Source organism: Mobula birostris, chromosome 9 (genome assembly GCF_030028105.1).
Source record: "Mobula birostris isolate sMobBir1 chromosome 9, sMobBir1.hap1, whole genome shotgun sequence".
Classification (NCBI taxonomy): domain Eukaryota; kingdom Metazoa; phylum Chordata; class Chondrichthyes; order Myliobatiformes; family Myliobatidae; genus Mobula; species Mobula birostris.
In genome coordinates, this window is record NC_092378.1 from 42,894,817 (window position 1) to 42,913,011 (window position 18,195).

General features: G+C 39.1%; 1 protein-coding gene across 14 annotated transcripts in view; it reads right to left on the reverse strand.

Moving 5' to 3' along the window:
- Positions 1 to 18,195, reverse strand: part of atxn7l1 (ataxin 7-like 1) — a 169,331-nt gene that overhangs the window by 101,651 nt on the left and 49,485 nt on the right. For 7 of the 14 annotated variants that reach the window (XM_072267923.1, XM_072267922.1, XM_072267924.1 and 4 more), the window contains exon 2: positions 3,930 to 4,152. In XM_072267923.1, coding sequence (XP_072124024.1) covers positions 3,930 to 4,072 — 143 coding nt within the window. In that variant the 5' untranslated portion in view covers positions 4,073 to 4,152. Of the gene's footprint in view, positions 1 to 3,929; positions 4,153 to 16,998; positions 17,041 to 18,195 lie in introns of those variants that run through there. The other 7 variants (XM_072267913.1, XM_072267921.1, XM_072267912.1 and 4 more) reach the window with 2 other exon arrangements.

The window sequence follows — 18,195 nt, forward strand, 5'->3', positions numbered from 1 at the left end:
ACATTCAACACTAAAGATTACAATATCAGCCCCTTGGGATTGGAATAAGTTTTACTGACAAGGTTACTGTTAACCTTCAGAATTCTCTATGTGGAGGCCTGTGGATGTTCAGTTACCGAGTATATGCAACTCTGAGTTTATGGCTGAGAAATTCATTTCACAGCAGGGTATTTTGGAATTAAAAACAATCTGAATCAGAAATTTAACAACAGAAGTATGTACATTTGTCCATAGTTTGGTTTTGTCTTCCCATATTTTAAGTTATCACTGTACTTGCTTCAATCATTTGTCCATAACTACAATAAAACTCCCAATACTCCAGCATCCTCAAGGCTTGTGGTATCTGACTGGACAGATTTTCCAGACTATTAGATGTTTGTAATGTTTAATACATTTCCGACACCTTTCTTTGTTTTAAGATGTTACATGGCAGAATAAACTTTCCAACAAACCAGAAGAATTTAAAGAGGTCAAGAAACAGGACCCTGACAAGTTTGAAGGGAACGTTGGCCCTATTCACTTTAAAGGCAGCATGCACAACAGGGCCCTGGTGAATTAAAATAGACTATAGGAAACAGGGCTCCAGTGCATTTAAATGGAGTGTGAGAAATGCGGTCCCAGCGAGTTAACAGGGTGCACAGAAATCTCATGACTAAGTGCCTTAACAGAATTTCCAAACATCTATCAGGAATTTACTGTAACATTAACGAAATTCCACTGAAATCAAATATTGAAGGGAAATCGAATTGTCTAGATGGAGATGATTAAGAGATTCAGTATCATTGAATCATTATGGCACGTGGCCAAGTGGTTAAGGCATTCGTCTAGAGATCTGAAGGTCGCTAGTTCAAGCCTCAGCTGTGGCAGCGTGTTTGTGTCCTTGAGCAAGGCACTTAACCACACATTGTTCTAGTGTCTGTGCGAGGAGTGGCGCCCCACACAGACTTCCAATCTGCACCTTGTAAGGCATGAAATGAGTCATGCCTCATGGTATGAGTCGACATTGCCTCCCTCCCATTATGGCACAAGAATGCAGCTATTTGGTCCATCAAGCCAAAGCTAGTTCCAAGCAGAGCAATCCAATTAATCAACCTCATTACTCAAAGGATTGGACATTATTTTCCCTCAAGACAGCATCCGGAAATGGCCAACTGTTTAGTGTTGCTTGTCCTCTGGTATAGAAGCTGAGAACAAGAGGACAAGAGGTATTAAAATATTGTGCCATTTTGGGATGGGATCAGGAACTATTTTCCTTCCTATTCCAAAGGTTATGGATATTCCAAACCTTTTTCCCCAAAACAGACACAGTTAATTTGGAAAATTCCACAACTGAAACAAATATTTATGGCTTTAATGACTAAATTTAGATTACAGAACCAATGTGAATAAATAGCATTGGGATACAGTTCAATCCTAATCTGATCACTGGTATGTCTTTTAAGAGCCAAAGGGCTTACTAAATACCTAATTTATAAATTATTCCCAAGTAACTACATGCATTACATTAAATGGAAAAAATCAATTTATTTACTTCATCATAAGATATGGTTAATGTGCCAGAACATCAGTATTTATTTTCCAACCTTAGGCAGAGGCAATTAAAAGTCAAACAAATCAGACACGCTCCCTCCTCCTCCATCTGTCTGTCATCCCTTCACCTGGACCCCCGTACCAACTCTTGCTTCTCCCCTTTCCTCCACTATTTTATACTATTTGGCTATCTCCTGTTTCTATTTCAGATAAAGGGTCTTAATCCGAAATGTCGATTGTCTATTTACCTCCACAGATGTTTCCAATACAAAGACTTTTCACTTAAAATTCCAGATTTATTCAACATGATTTAATTTCCCAGGCCACCATACTAGAATTCAAATGTCTCTGGATATGATTCAGATGTTATTGACAGCTGGGGAGTAACTTAAGCACACCATATTGAAACACACACAAAATGCTGGAGGAACTCAGCAGGTCAGGCAGCATGTATGGAAAAGAATAAACAGTCAACATTTCAAGCTGAGACCCTTCATCAGGACTGGAAAGGAAGGGCAGATGTTAAGAGTTCACATTTGTCACACCATATTGTACCTTGATTTTAGTATTTCACTTTTTCAGTACTTTCAAGCCATGACAATACAGAAATATTGACTAGAATTCACAGCAAAAGTGTAGGCATCTGTAACACAACTATATTTGGTGTTGCAGAATTGGGAACAAAAATATCACAGCAGCATAGGCCACATTCGCCTTCATTTGCAAAACAAACTACAAGGCTTTTTGGTCAATTTTTTTCAAGTTTCTAATTGTGTATTCCGCCATTAGCTGACAATCATAGGAACTCTCCTGCTTCAATGTCCCACAGAGGTAACAATGAAAATCTCATGAAAGTAAAGGCTACTTTATAGTTGTGCGTACGGGCTACACCATAGCCTACGCCATAGGCCTGATTTATACTTTTGCGTAGCCCTACACTGTAGCGAGCATGCGTAGTTGTGTCTGCATTGCTCTGCAATTCACCACCAAAACGCTAGTTGGCGGTGGGGTTTCTATGCCACTGTGTTGAGTTTCTCTGTGAGAGACATGGACGAGGAAATGCATTTCAAATATTTTCAGATGTCAGCAGGTAGATTTGACGATTTGGTTCATCGTCTCCAACCATTTATTTCGCATCAGTGTACAGACTTGGCAGGGAAAAGCAACCGGAAATGCGATGCTACCAAGCAGACCAATCACAGTTGCTGCAGTCTGCGTCGCCGCGATGCGCGAGTTACATTTTTGGGGAGGTGCATGATACCCTACGGCGTAGGGTACACGGTACCTACGGCGTACAGTTGACGCAGAAGTATAAGTTGGGCTTAAACCGTGACAAAATGTCAAAATGTATTGGAAAACAGCATCCATTTCTTGTTTTTGTTTAAATCACTAATGTAAAGGGACCACTTTAATTCTAGATGGTGTTGTTAAAAAAACATCACAATGACCTTACTTCCAAGAAATCCCTGAGCCTCAGTCGTACTAAGTTGCACTGGACTGATGACATTGCAACCGTAATTCATTTCAGCAATGAAGTGCACTGCAAATCAGGGACTCCTGTTTGATAATTTACCTTGCAGATCATCTGCCAATAGTCACTACTCAGCCTCAGAATGTGAAACATTGCTCTCAGGTGAGAAATTCAAGGACAGTTGATTCTGTAGAACCAGAAATGGAGTTAGCTTCTGAAGTAAGACTGGGAAAATAAAGGAGTGGATAATATATTAAAGTGGCTTTCAAAATTACATTAGAAAGTTGGTTTTGTTACATAACAAGGAGCTACAGGCTTGATCACAACATAAACAAGAATACTTTTTTCCGTTAGTTTGCTGGTACATAAGGGAATGTGAAGAGGCAAGCCTGTTCTGGGTTCTTAAGTACTTAAAGATCATCTGAATATTAGCAACACTAGCCCATTTCCCCTTCTAAAAAGTTAATCACATGAAAGCTAGAAACTTGGCTTCATCAAGAACAGATTTCTTCACAGATGTTACTAGTCTGGAACTGCAATGATTTGGAACAAGAAATATAATTGAAACAAAGGAATTTATGGAAAAATAGATTAAATTTTCTTTTACAATAAAAAGCATCTTTATGAACTCATGTAAATATAGTCAACCGAAACACTATATATTCAGCTTAAGGACAGCCTATTCATAAAACATTTATTTTAATTAATCAAGCTACTCAGAGTTAATACTGATTAAAACTGCATTTGCTTATAGAGCATACAACTCAAATTAGTGACGATGATTTCAGACTTATTAAATAGTACAACCTCTATGAAATGGTACTGAAATGGTACTTAGGTGAACAAAATTGAGAAGTAGTTTTAATGATCTCCATTTTTAAAGCAATAATAAAAAAATCCTGATAAATATCAAACTAAAGATACCCACCATGATTTATCTTTTGTTACTTTGGAAGGAAAGACTGCCTGTTGCTGCTTATTACTGGAGGTTTGTAGATTGTCTTTTGGTGTCTTGAATGGCTTGGAGTTGCTACCGATGGTGGTATGGCTACTGCAGGCTTTGGATTTCATTGGGATCGGTGATGTTGCGGAATTGGAGGTTGATGAAGCTGGTGAGAGGGTCGCCTTACATGAAGAACCATGTCTTCTTTCTGAAAATATACAGCAAGTGATTAGAGTGAAAGACACAACTGGGGAAAAGTATTTTTCCATTTAATTCTTCTGTGAAACTTGACTTGCATTACAGAATATATCTAATGCACTGAGGTACAAAAATTGTACACCCAGTTTTACAGACTTCTATTGGGAAAGAAATGAGTAGTTCTCGCAGATGAGCCATTTGACATACCCATGACTAAATTAGTTGTTTGGACTTATGGGTCTACAATTACATAGTATGATAGTATAATTCACAATTGACACTTCACTATAGGCTGTATGCATGAATTATTAAAATAAAAAAGCTGCATTAGTATTCCAAAATAAAAATCAGAAAAGGCAGGAAATACTCAGCAAGTCAGGATGCATCTGTAAGAAAAACAGTTAACATTTCAGGCTGAAGTGAAAAGCTCGTTAAACTGCAGAGAAGGTTGCTTGAAATATTATACCCGTCCTGTTAATGGCAATTAGCCGAACAGTAGTTCTGAACTTCTACCTTTGTTAAGCATGATGAACTTCCACTGAGTTCTATCTGTAAAAGTCAGCATTTCTAAGTGAAACTCGCAGGTTGGGAGATCAAGTGGTTCTTGTTTGCTTAATTTACGTATTAGATGTCAGCTGGTTTGATGGCCAAACACTTTTGCCTCTGAAAAGGAAGTCTGTAAATGGAGACTCCAGATGTCTGAGGTCAAAATCGTGACTGACACTTGGATGACACTGCAGCACCATCTTTCAAACTGAGGGCTTTCTCATGTATACACATTAAATCTTCTGCAACCACCATACATGTTCAGTAGTCTTGCTAAGAACAGATGATATCCCCTTTATTTTAATTCTGTTTTTTTTTTGGGAACTTGCTGGTTACAAATTGCAGTAACATTTCCACTTGACCACATTCAGTGAAACAGGTTTTCAATCTGGAATGTGTTGGGAACTTCTGAGATGATGAAAGTTGTGATGTGAATCCAAGTCTTTCTGAAATTCTCACTTTGAATTTAAAATCTGTTTGAAATACTGATTCCTGCCTTAATGCCTACAGGGAGCATTGTATACCTGCCTTTGCAGTTTGCTTCTCTCCCCCATTCTGAAAGCACACACTTCTGCCACCTCCACTACCCCAGGAAACATCCTGCAGCCTAGGTCCTGTTAATGTACCAGGAATGGGCTTTTCATTCTTACTCTCTTAGAAACAAAGAGTAAAATCAAACAAATTTTAAAAAAAGCTAGAAATAGCTTGAAGAGTAAATTTTGCACAGCAATGGTTTCCTGGACCTCAACTGGGTAAAATTCAAGAGTTTGCTTATTGCGTAAAGGTAACAATTATTGCGCAACTGCTTCGAACAATTAAACAGACTGCAAAGCATGGTGCTAGTAAAGTGCCTTTTGAACACATGTCCAAAAAACAGAGAGTGCGAGGAAGCGTGCAACTTTTACTTTTCTGTTGTATTTCCTACAACTATTTGATGTTCCATGTTAGAAACTGTCAATCCTCCAAATAATAATTTCAAATATTATCATCCAGAATTATCCCAGCCCTTGGCACTTCCTCCCTAATGATCTTAGAATCCTTTTCCACAGTTGGTACACCTAGGAGGCACTTTTAATTGAGCCAAATCCTTCTGTACAACAGCTATCTGTAAAACCATTATCAATTTTCCAATGCTTGTAGGAGTAAATGCCATTTAAATGTTCCTGCCCAATCCACAATATCACTACCAAAACTTTTACCACCACCGACATCCTTCCCTTTGTAAATATCCCAAGGCTCCTCCTCTAATGTTTCTGCAACCAAAGTTCAGTACTTTTCCCCAATGGTCCTTCCAACTATTCCTAAACTTGAACCTTCCTCCAACCTTTTCCCAGCACACTCTAAACTTCCTCTAATTGTTTTCAAGCCTCCTTCAGCTATTTCCAATAACCTTAAAATGGTCTGTTTTTGTTCTCATCTTCGCTTATATCATCCAAAAAATTCATGTATTTTTCTCACCTCCAGCAAAGGCCAATCCCAAAGCTGATAATGACGACACTTAGTTATAAAGTACAGCAATGAATTTTTGAAAGTTAAATACATCAAGGAATATGGAAAACACTTTCCCTTCAACGACAATCCTAGCCTTATAAAACTATTTCTTGGCTGCTATAAATGTGAATAATGTCACTAAAAATTTATGCTCTCTCCCCCATTAGTGTCCATTCATTTTCTCCTGCTATTGTACATAATCTCAGTTCCTTTTCCTTCTTCTGCTATGCAGTCACACTTACAGAATTTTCTCTCCAAATTTCTGCTTCTGCACCTTCCATCCAATTCTAACAACATTCCTTAAAATACATCCATTCTTTTGCTTCAAATTAAATTGAAAATGATTATGTCCCTGTGAAGTGCATCAAAACATTTTAGCGCATTCAGTGCTTTGTAATTTATAACTATTTTAAATATGTGATTTTCAGAACCCAGGTATCACCAACAAGGCCAGCATCACTGCCCATCCCTAATTATTCTTGAGAAGGCCGTTTTCTAAGCCACTGCAATACTTCTGGTGAAGGTATTCCCACTATGCTGTTGTGACGGAGGTGTCTAGATTTGAACCCAGTGACAATGAAGGTAAGACAATCTACTTCCAAATCAGGGTGGTGAGTGACTTGGAAGGGAACCAGTGGGTGGGGATGTACAAAAGCACCTGCTTATCTTTGTTGCTGATGAAAGTCACTGGTTGGCAGGTGCTGTCAAGAGTAACTCAAGGCCTGTAACTGCAGAACATTTTGTAGATGGCACATAATGCAAATGGTGGAAGGAATGAACATTTAGAGTGATAGATGCGATGCCAATCACACAAGTCACTATTTTTTTGATGTTAAAGAATCAATGATGGAATTTCCTCATCCACCCATTAAAAGTTCTTGAGACTGTCATTTAAATAGAAAATATTTCAGAATTAAGATACCATAAAATGCAAATTTAAATACACATACCTCAATTAAAATGCTTTAGCGGGTCTACATAACACTGCTTTCAGCCAATGCTGTTGTGCACAAAAGAAACACTCTACCATGCAACTGAAAACCTATTATTCCACAGCTATGGTGAAGCTTATGTTTAGGCTGAGCTGTCATTTGAATACAACAATGCCTAGCTGCTGTTAACAGGACCACAATGTGATAATTATAATTGCTGCTGAGAGTCGATCCCAGATATCACTGTGCTTAAAAACATAAACCACCAGCTAGCAAGCTTCTAGAATAATGCTGGCTCCTGCTTGCACTTTTGACATTTTGACTTCTGGTGGATGAGAAGTGCTCATGGCATCAACAGAAATACAGTTGATATATGGTGAATGAAGTGTGCAAGAGAAAATGCAGTGGAGTCCAGTTAATTAGGCCAGCGGTCTCCAACCACCAGGCCGCGGACCGGTACCGGGCCGCAAAGCATGTGCTACCAGGCTGTGAGGAAACGATATGATTTGGCGATATGAGTCAGCTGCACCTTTCCTCATTCCCTGTCACGCTCACTGTTGAGCTTGAACGCACGCGAGGTCATTACCCGCGCGTCAACCATGTCAGCATGGGAAGGAGATCAACTCCTCGAGCTTGCAAATGACGACAGGCTGAAAAGTATGTTTGACATAACATCTCTGCGGGCATTCTGGATCAAAGTCAAGGCTAAATATCTTGAGATAGCCACGAAAGCACTGAAAACGTTGCTTCCATTTCCAACATATCTCTGCAATGAATGCAACGAAAACTAAATTGCGGAATAGACTGGACATAAGGAACCCCCTTCGAGTATTGCTGACTCCCATCACCCCTCGATAGGACCGTCTTGTTGCAGGAAAACAAGCCCAGGGCTCCCACTGATTCAGCGATATTGGTGCATTGCGATGATTTTATATGTTCATACGGGGAAAATATGTGCTGTGTGTTTAATATCCAAACGTTACTTAAAATGTTATTATGCTATTGACTTATATAACCATATAACAATTACAGCACGGAAACAGGCGATCTCTGCCCTTCTAGTCCGTGCCGAACGCTACTCTCATCTAGTCCCACCGACCTGCACTCAGCCCATAACCCTCCATTCCTTTCCTGTCCATATACCTATCCAACTTTTCTTTAAATAATATCGAACCTGCCTCTACCACTTCTACTGGAAGTTCATTCAACACTTACTTCAAGCTCCCCTGATAACTGACTTATTGCTATATTCATGCGAGGAAAATATGCGGTGTGTTTAATATTAAATTCGTTAGATAAACCCTTTTAGAAACAAAATTGAGTGTATTAGCCACTCATCACCTATATTGCGTTCGTGATTAACACCCCCCACCCCCCCCCGGACCAAATTGCCAAAACCGATTTGTAGAAAAAAAATCAGCATGTACACGCATGCGCACTGGTGCCTGCGCAAGGCTTCATGGTCATTGTAGTCTTTCTCGGGGTAAACCCAACGTATTTGACTGCTACTCTTGTTCGTTGGCAACCCTACCACCCTGCCCCCCCCCCCCCCACCGCTGGGTCGGCCAGTCCACAAGAATATTGTCAATGTGAAACCGGTCCACAGTGCGAGAAAGGTTGGGGACCCCTGAATTAGGCCATCGGTTAATTGGGGCAGCCACTTATTTGGAACAACTTTTAAAGAACAAAAACTAATTGAGAAAATAGCCAGGATTCCCTTTGTTTATTTGGGACACTATGCCACTTAATCGGGACAGGAATCTGTTGCCGAACACTTTCTAAATACTGTCAACACACAGAGAAAATGTTAGAGGGAGTCCGCGCGCTAGGGTACATCTATGGAAAAGAGAACAGTCAACATTTCAGGCCAAAACCCTTCAGCAGGTCCCGGCCCGGAATGTTGACTGTACCCTTTTCCATAGATGCTGCCTGGCCTGCTGAACTCCTCCAGCGTTTTCTGTGTGTGCTTAGATTTCCAGCATCTGCAGATTTTCTTTTGCTTGTGATCTAAATACTGTCAGTCACATGCACTTGTGTGGCCATTAGACACTACATCATGCTTTGAGCGAACAGCTCTTAAATAGCGTCAGTTGTGTACATTTGTGAAGAAAAACTGATAGCTGGCGAGAAATAAGCAGAAAGATAATTCAGAAATGTTTTGCTCACTGCAGTTTCAAGCTATCAGTATTGATAATTTCACTACTTCAACAAGTTAGGCACCTCCGGACAAATTTGAAGGTATCGACAATCATCTTGAATGTTACAATGAAAATGAAGATTTGTAGGATGCTATCGTCGAAAGCACTGTATGAAGACAGTCCATTATCTGCACCAGGTGTCTGCACTGATTTTGTTCATTTACAGTCCAATCAAAAGAATACCAGCATATACTTGATGAATTCCTCCATGAATAACAATTAAGAACTAATGTTTCATAGTACTGTTGTAGTATTGGTAGTGTTCTAATTATGTATTTCTTTGAAATGCATAACTTGTTACTCAGCTAAAGGGTAGTTTGTCTTGTTTTATACCTTTTTAACTACTTCCATGAAACTTTGGCTCACAGAGGCAGCTGTTTAATTGGGTCAAAATGTACTGGTCCTGATGTGTCCCAATTAACCAGAACCCATTGTCCTTCAGTGGGAGACCATTTTGGAAAAAGTGATCACAATCACATTTGACTTAGTCTGGAAATGAAAAGTATTGGTAACATTCAAAGATGACAATACTCCACTTGAAGCGGGTTGATTTCAGTTAATTGACCAGAGATTTGACATACGGTCCCTTGTAAAAGTATTCATCCAGGGATTTTGAACAATTTAACTGAGTTTTTATTTGTGAATCACGTTTCTTTTCTCCCGCCACAGTAGAGCCCAAAAAACAGCGAACACCGTAAAGCATGAAGAACAAAAAATTCAAAAACTGAAATGTAAGCACTTCAAAAGTGTTCATCCCCCTTTGTTCCGTACTAAGTTGAACCACCTCTCGCAGCTACTGCAGCTGGTAGTCTTTTTGGATAAATCTCTTATTAACTTTGCACAACATGTTGGAACAAGATTTGCCCGAATTGCTCAAGCCATGCCAGGTTAGTTGGGGAGAGACGGTGGACATCAATCTTGATATCTTGCCAGAAATGTTCGATTGGGCTAAGGTCAGGACTCTGACTGAGACACTCAAGAACATCAATTTTCTTCATTTGAAGCCACTCTATGGTTGCTCTGACAGCGTGCATTGGGTCATTGTCCTGCAGGAAGACGAACTTCCTCCCCAGTCTAAGCTTTCTGGCAGGATTTAATCCAGGATCTCTGTGTTTAGCAGCATTCATCATAACATTAATCCTGACCAGATTGCCAGCTCTGCTGCCGAAAAGCAACCTTGTAGCATGATACTTCACCATACTTTACAGTAGGGATGATGTTACCTGGCTGATGCACAGTATTAGATTTATGCCAAATGTACTTAGTGGTGAGGCCAGAAAGTTCCACTTTAGTCTCATCCAATCGAAAGACCTTCTTCCACATCTTTAAAGTATCTTCTAAACGACGCTTTGCGAAGTCTTGATGGGCAAGGACATGCTCTGTTTTTTCACCCAAGGCTTCTTCCCTGCCACTCTTCCACAAATACCCTTTCTGTGCAAGGCCTTATAGAGCCTTGAGCTTCTGCAGATCAGAGTGACTGCTGGTATCACAGTGGCCTCTCTTACAACTGCCATTCTTCTCCAATGACTAAGTTTAGAGGGGCAGCCTGCCCTAGATATTGTGACTATTGTTTCATACCATTTCCACTTTTTCACAAAGCACTGAGCCCTGAGCTCAGAGGTACGTTCAATGCCTTTGAGATGGACATGTACCTTTCCAGGTTTGTGCTTCTCTCTTGTCATTTTCATGATGTAAACACAAGAAAGTCTGCAGATGTTGGAAATCCAAAGCAACACTCACAAAATGCTGGAGGAACTCAGCAGGTCAGGCAGCATCCGTGGAAATTAATAAAAAGTCGATGACTTGGGCCAAGACTCTTCTTCAGTTCTGGCTTGTCTTGAATGCTCTCTTTTCTTCATTTTGGTTTGGTTTATTGAAAATCTACCTTGGACCTTTCAGAGAGAGGGTATTTTATTCTTATGAATTCAATGAAAGCAGGTGATCCTCCAATTTTCAACATCAAAAAATTGGATGAGTTGGTAAGATAATACTGTTTATTGCACCTGAAGAGAGTTAGTGTAGTAATTACAAAGGGAAAGAATACTTTTTCAGCCTCACAACTTTGGTTTTTAATTTTTACTAAATTGTGACAGATTTTGGAATTTTTCTTTTAATTTGACATGATGCATACTATTTTGTCAATTGGGTCAAAAAATCCTATTTCAATATATTTTTAATTTAGAAAATGAGACAGTAAAATGTGAAAGTTGTGGGGCTGAATATTTTTTCAAGGCACTACAAGTGGAGTGAAAACAAAAATTGGCAGGTTAACTGCTAAATGGGCAATGATAATTTGGAAGCATACAGGCACATTACAATGCAAGGGAAAGAGGCATCCAAAGCTAGTGTTGCTTAAATAACTAAAGATTAAAATGAAACAGAAAAAGACAATATGTAAAAAATGTCAGATGGCATAATAAAAACTTTTGCAGAATTCAAAAATTACATAACAGGGATTGTATTGAAAACATGCTCAAACATCTGGAATGAAAGCTGAACCTACAATTTAATGCAAAGGCAAGAATGCCACTGCTGAACCAGAAAGTGCATTCTAAGAGGTTTCCTGAAGCCTCCCCACTAATAAAGGAAACGTAACAATTTAAACATTCTCAAGATGAAAACGTTCAATGTAAAATACTACTACACTTCTGAAATACCGAACTGTTCAAGTACATGCTTAATTTATCAGTAAATGGCTCAAAAGGAGCAGAAGTAAAAGGGAACACCATTTTAAAGAACATAATATAAAATGGTATGCAATAAATATTGTATGGCTCGAGGAAACTAAGACATAAGTATTATGACACAATACACACTGAGGAGGACACTTGTGTTCTGTCTTCCCTGCGTACATTTCTGAGCTTCCACACACAGCACTGCTGATATTCTTTGGTGCCTTCAAGCATCCCCACTGCATTGCCCATTTTCAAGTTCTTCAGAATAGGGAGGGGACTATATATCTGAATAAACATAGCTCAGACTATTATCATTTTTGAATTATGTATGTTACATTTGAAATGTAGGAGTAATAATGATAAGGAAATGTGCCGTAGATACAAAACTTAGTTGTATGTTGGCAGTAAGAAGAAACATCTGAATTACAGAAGAATTTGGTCAGCTGTGTAAGAAAATGGACATCAGTATTTAATCCAGAGAAATGTGAAATAATGTATGTGAGGAGGCACATAATTATGAAATATAAAGTAAGTAGCAGGATATTGAGTGATGTGGAGGAACAAATGCACATTCCTAGATCCTTAAAGACGGCAAGATAGGCCAATAAAGTGATTAAATAGGCATAAGAAATGTTCCCTTTACTGTCAAGGGGGCTTGGTTAGAACTGTATACAACTCTGGTTAGAACTGTATACAACTCTAGCTAGGCACAGCTTGAATATTGCATACCAACTGTTTTCATCACTGTGTTATCGGGTAGGCTGTGGAAGGTGCAAAGAAAATTTACAATGTTGCAAGAAAGACTGGAGAAATGTATTCTCCTTTGGAACTGATGACATTGACAAGACCTAATTGAGCTGAAAAATTTATGAAGTGCTTAAATGGAGCAAGGAGGAGGAATCCACTTTGCTAAGCACAGGGGATGAAAACCAGCAGGAATAGATTGAAAGTAATTGATTTACAGAAGATGAAAAGATTATTCACTGATCATTCACTCATCAAATTTATAAAGCACTTGGAAAAGCCATAGTGTATATGGCTATAGGCCAATGGATAAATTAGCTCTTTTACATTGTTTACAAACAAAATAGCCAACTGGCCTCCTTACATGGTGTAAATTTTTTATGACTGCACAATGAACCATGAGCATGAATGAGGCATGCACCATGCATTATAGGACTGAATACACAATTTTGTACTTGTGACTAAGTAACTATTCAATGAAATAGCAGCAAAGTCCAGCATCTTGTAGTGATGGTATGACTATGCTACAGAAATACTGGTAGCATCACACAGGAATACTGACATTTAGTTTTAGCCTTCACAAAAGTTTGCAACTCTGGATAAATACAAAAGTCCTAAATTGTGAGGAGTTCCTGATTGCCCCATGGTGTTAGACTCTTCATGGTTCAAAGTGATGGTGCAGGAATGCCAGCTGTTTCCCCAGCACTTGTGCTTCACATCTGCCTGTTGAACCTATGTCAGTTTCGACAAGGCACAGGAACAGAGAACTCATTCAGCTGAACTGAGAGGGCTAGCAATGACAAAGAAGGAATACATGTTTCCTATTGAACTGTATTAGTATAAATTTAATACTTTCTAGAGTTCTGAAACTATTTTAACATTCTTCCACATTTTAAGAAATTTTAATAGTATTTAGAAGACACTTTTTCTCAACTTTTCCTTAAGCATTTTTTGTATGCCAGAGATATTCATAAATGCTTTTGCTCTTTGAAAGGTGGCACCTCCTGGGTTTATGTAAAACCAACTATGATTATGCATAGTCCCCAAATATGCAAATCTGCATATTTTATACCAAATATGTGAGTCTGCTTCCTGAGAGACAGCTGTATGCTATAGCAGGTGCTGTGGAAGGAAAACTAATCAAGTCCGAGTATCTGAATACAGAAGAAGAGATTCACATTGCACAATTGTAACGGTGGAACTCCAAAGGCGTGCTAAACAAATGTATTTATAAATCAAGCAATAAAAGTGACCAGAGGAAATCTTCCTTTAACAGTTCTAAAAATCACTAACACAGTGGGAAATTTCTGGCAACTGCTGAGATTACAATATTACTAGCACAAAGATGATAGCACTATAATCAGAATATCGTTAAAATGCTGTGACCATTTATGAAGCAACCAAGGATACGTTTATGCATTAGACAGAAAAGCAGCAACACGCAGCAACCAGGGCAAAATCTCATGCTTCAATTACAACACCGCAAACACACAGGAAGCTGAACAAACACTTGCACTCTGCTCATTCTGTTAGCACAAATGCAAAGACTTTTCTAATGTATTCTTACAGAAATGTATCACTTTACTTTAACTGTAGAAATTAAGACAGACAACTTTAATTCAGGGTAAAAATAAGCAAATCATACTGCATACTTCTAGGATCTGCACTTAATAAAGACTGATCTGAATGGCAGATTTCACAAAGCATTTATTTCCTTCTGTTTGCTCTCGATCTAATCCACTTTCTTTTAAGTTGAGGAATCCTCAGAAAATAATTTTAATTGCTAATAGAGAGAACATTTCTTTTGAATATTAAGCAAAGGATTCAGTTTTTCCTGAAAGAAATACATTATGCACCGCGAGCCAAAAATAAGAATGCTTTCCTCACATATGCTAATGTGCCCACGTTCAATACTGAGACCTGTACCAAAGTTCTGATGGATTGGAAATAAATACAGAGTTATAATGTTAGGCCAAGAACTAAGTGATCATGAGGAGAACCAGAATGAGAAATAAAAACAGCTGACAAAATCATCTGATCCTAGCTTCTCAACTACTCAGTCCCAACTACCACAAAGCATATTCATGTTGTATAAGCAACACACATCAAAGTTGCTGGTGAACGCAGCAGGTCAGGCAGCATCTCTAGGAAGAGGTACAGTCGACGTTTCAGGCCGAGACCCTTCGTCAGGACTAACCAGTTAGTCTCGGCCTGAAACGTCGACTGTACCTCTTCCTAGAGATGCTGCCTGGCCTGCTGCGTTCACCAGCAACTTTGATGTGTGTGGCTTGAATTTCCAGCATCTGCAGAATTCCTGTTGGTTGTGTTCATGTTGTATAATACAGCTGATCACAAAGCACTAGCAAATAGAACTCTGCAAGGCTGTTTGTTGACAGCTACTCAATTGGCGAAACATGTAAATCCATTAACCATCATAAATAGCTAAAAAGAGAAACATTTTCAAACTAAAATAGATACTTTAATAATCTACACAACCGTAAAGTGGGGAGCTTGGCGATAAAAGTAGGCTGTGACATTTTAAAAATTACATTTTAAAATTAGAACCAGTATAAGATTTAGTTCTAACTTAAAAGAGCGGCTGTGACAGATTTTAGGATGGTGATAGATGCCAAAGAAGAGCAATTTTAAAAATGTTTCTAATACAGAGCTGGCTATTTATCTCTGTTGGTATAAGCAGATACAGGAAGGTGTAAAGCACAGGTAAAAGCTGTGATACTATTGAAAATATGATGCTCACACACTGTTAAGCAGAATTTAACATTTCCAGAAGAACAAAGATTTGAATCAGTTTTGCCGTTCCAGGGAACTCCAGTCCTTGGTGCACAGATTTTTTACAATTATCATTTGGCACAACTACAGTCACAAAATACAGTGATACATTTATATCCTGTGGAAAAGTTCTTCAAATTTTTATTTTTGGATCAATGGCACAAATTAAGCACTTGAGCCTGAAAGAAGTTAGGATCAGATGGAACTTGTACTTCCGCAGCCTAGCAGCAGCACAGTGATCCCTTTTTAAGAAATCGGATCACCAGGGGACTCTGAAGCATTCGCAAGTCAATGCATTTAGCAGCACAAGCCAAACATTAGCAGGTTCAATCCCAATCAGTGAGGGATGTGCTAATTTCACCAATGTCACCAGTTGAATGCTACAAGAATGTCAGCACTCTATCGTCCAAGTCAGACATTAAAAAGGGGAGCCAGCTGGCCTTTCAAATGGCTGCAGAAGATCCCATGGCGTTATTCTAAGATGACCAGAATCTTCCCTCCTCAGGGTACTGGCCAACATTTTACGCCTCAACTCATATTTAAGACAATTTATTTGATGTTGGTGGGAGAGTGATGTTACTGATATTGTTAACCTTCATAACTCACTATACTTTAAATATAAAATATGTTAGGGAAAATTTAAGTTGTAAAAACATCATATGCAAGCAACCCCTATTTTTTAAACAGTCTATATTAGCATCTTTTGGGTTAGACAGAGAGTAAGTCAGAAATTTTTGTTCTCAATTTATAATTAGTGTTCTTACTGTGGATGTTAGATAAGAACCAAAGATTGGCCCTTTATGCCACCTAAAGTAAAATAATCTGCCAGCCAGGTTCCAGCAAGAAAAGAAACAATGGATGCACTGCAGCCAATGAGAAAGCAGCCCAGCATGACACAACCCTCAGGAAAAGTGGGGATGAAAATGGAAATGTTTGGGTGGGGGTTGGGGAACAGGTGGAGAAGGGGTAGAAGGAGAAATTTGACTGCATTGTAAGAGCAAGTTCAATATTAAGAAAAACACAATGATACAGAATGAAAAGGAGTTGTTTGTCTCAATGTGCTTGCACTACTTCTTGCAAAAACCATTGGTGATTCTTGGTAAAGTACCCAAGCCATGTATTCTGAGGGAAAAAATAAAACTACATATCAAAAAGGAGGAGCTTAGCAGGAGCAAAGAACAGTCAGGGAAAAAAAAGGCACAGTTCATTCGCCCACTACAAGCATGTCCCATCAATTAAAAGTTAATAATTAACAGACCAGTGGTGGATTAGTATGTACATGTCCCCAATCCATACACTAGCAAGCATGTGCAACTAGCCTCCCGCAACTAGGTAGCCAGGAATCAGGTGAATTCCCCAGAGGGAGGGAGTAAGAGAAACTGAAAGTTACTGAATGAGTCAGCCCAAGGCTGCTCTCACACACCACTCAGTAACTGGTTCAAGAGCAGCAGTGGCAAAGGCCTGGGAGCACATCACCTACCTTGCCCTTTTGGCCGGGGAATGGTGTGTGGCATGGGGAGACCTAAAAAGAGGGGGAGAAGAAAAAAAATCCATTAAAAATGTGAGGGTGAGAAAAAACAAAGGTTTAAACACACTTTTTTGACCCACACATTTAGGCCAAAAAAGCAACAAAAATAACTCAAAGAATGACTTGCTAGTTTACCGCAGTTCTATTATAGAGTAAAAAATAAGCTTCGTAAAACAAATGAATTCCATTTACAGATGGCATACACTATTTCTGACATGAAATAACAAAGTCCTTGTCTTGTTGCAGAGCGAGATTTTTAATCATTACTGACTCCAAGTGGTAGAAGCATTGTATTAGTAGGAAAGAGCAATGAAAAAACAATAAACCAACAATTGTAACAACAATTTAACAAATGGAGCAGACCAGAAAGCTGACAAATCGAAGGCACTATCTGGATTTGAACAGGACTCTCACATACAGAAACAATTTACAAACTTAATTAACTTACAAGATTTAATCAGAAAATATAAGAATTGACTATATAGGTAAACCTAGGTTTCTAACCAACTGCATACAGAAGTGTCCTTGCGAGGGGCAACCAGTTAGTGCACCGCCCATTTGCGTGAGGTGGCCACATTAAAACCACTCAGCGCCTTTCTCAGGCTATCACAAAGTATTTTATAATCAAACTGTAACTGAGAAGCTGTGGTCACTGTGGTAATGAGGATGACTCAGGAGTCAAACTGTATACAGCAAGTCTTCTCAACCCAAACAGTGATGAGATAACGACTAGATCATCTGGTCTGAGTGACAGTTGAGGGATAATTATTATGCTCAACATCGTGCTCAATTCCATGCACTTCAAATTATGCTGCAGGATTTTTCACATTCTTTCAAGAGGGCAGACAACTCCTCGGTTTAGCACTTCATCTGAAAGGCAGCACCTCCGAAAATGCAGCACTTCCTTCACTATAGCACTGGAGTACCCAAGACTGGCTGTGATGCATCAGACCTAAAAACTGGTTTGCATGACAATTGCTGCTTTACAATGTGTAATCAATGTCAAATGGTGCAAACTGAACCACCTGTAGCTCAACATCAGTAAGACACTATAAGACATTGATGGATTTCAGGAAGATTAAGCCTGCACTGCTCCTTGTTAATATTGATGGTGAGGACCTGGGGCTGCACCTGGATGACAGACTTGAG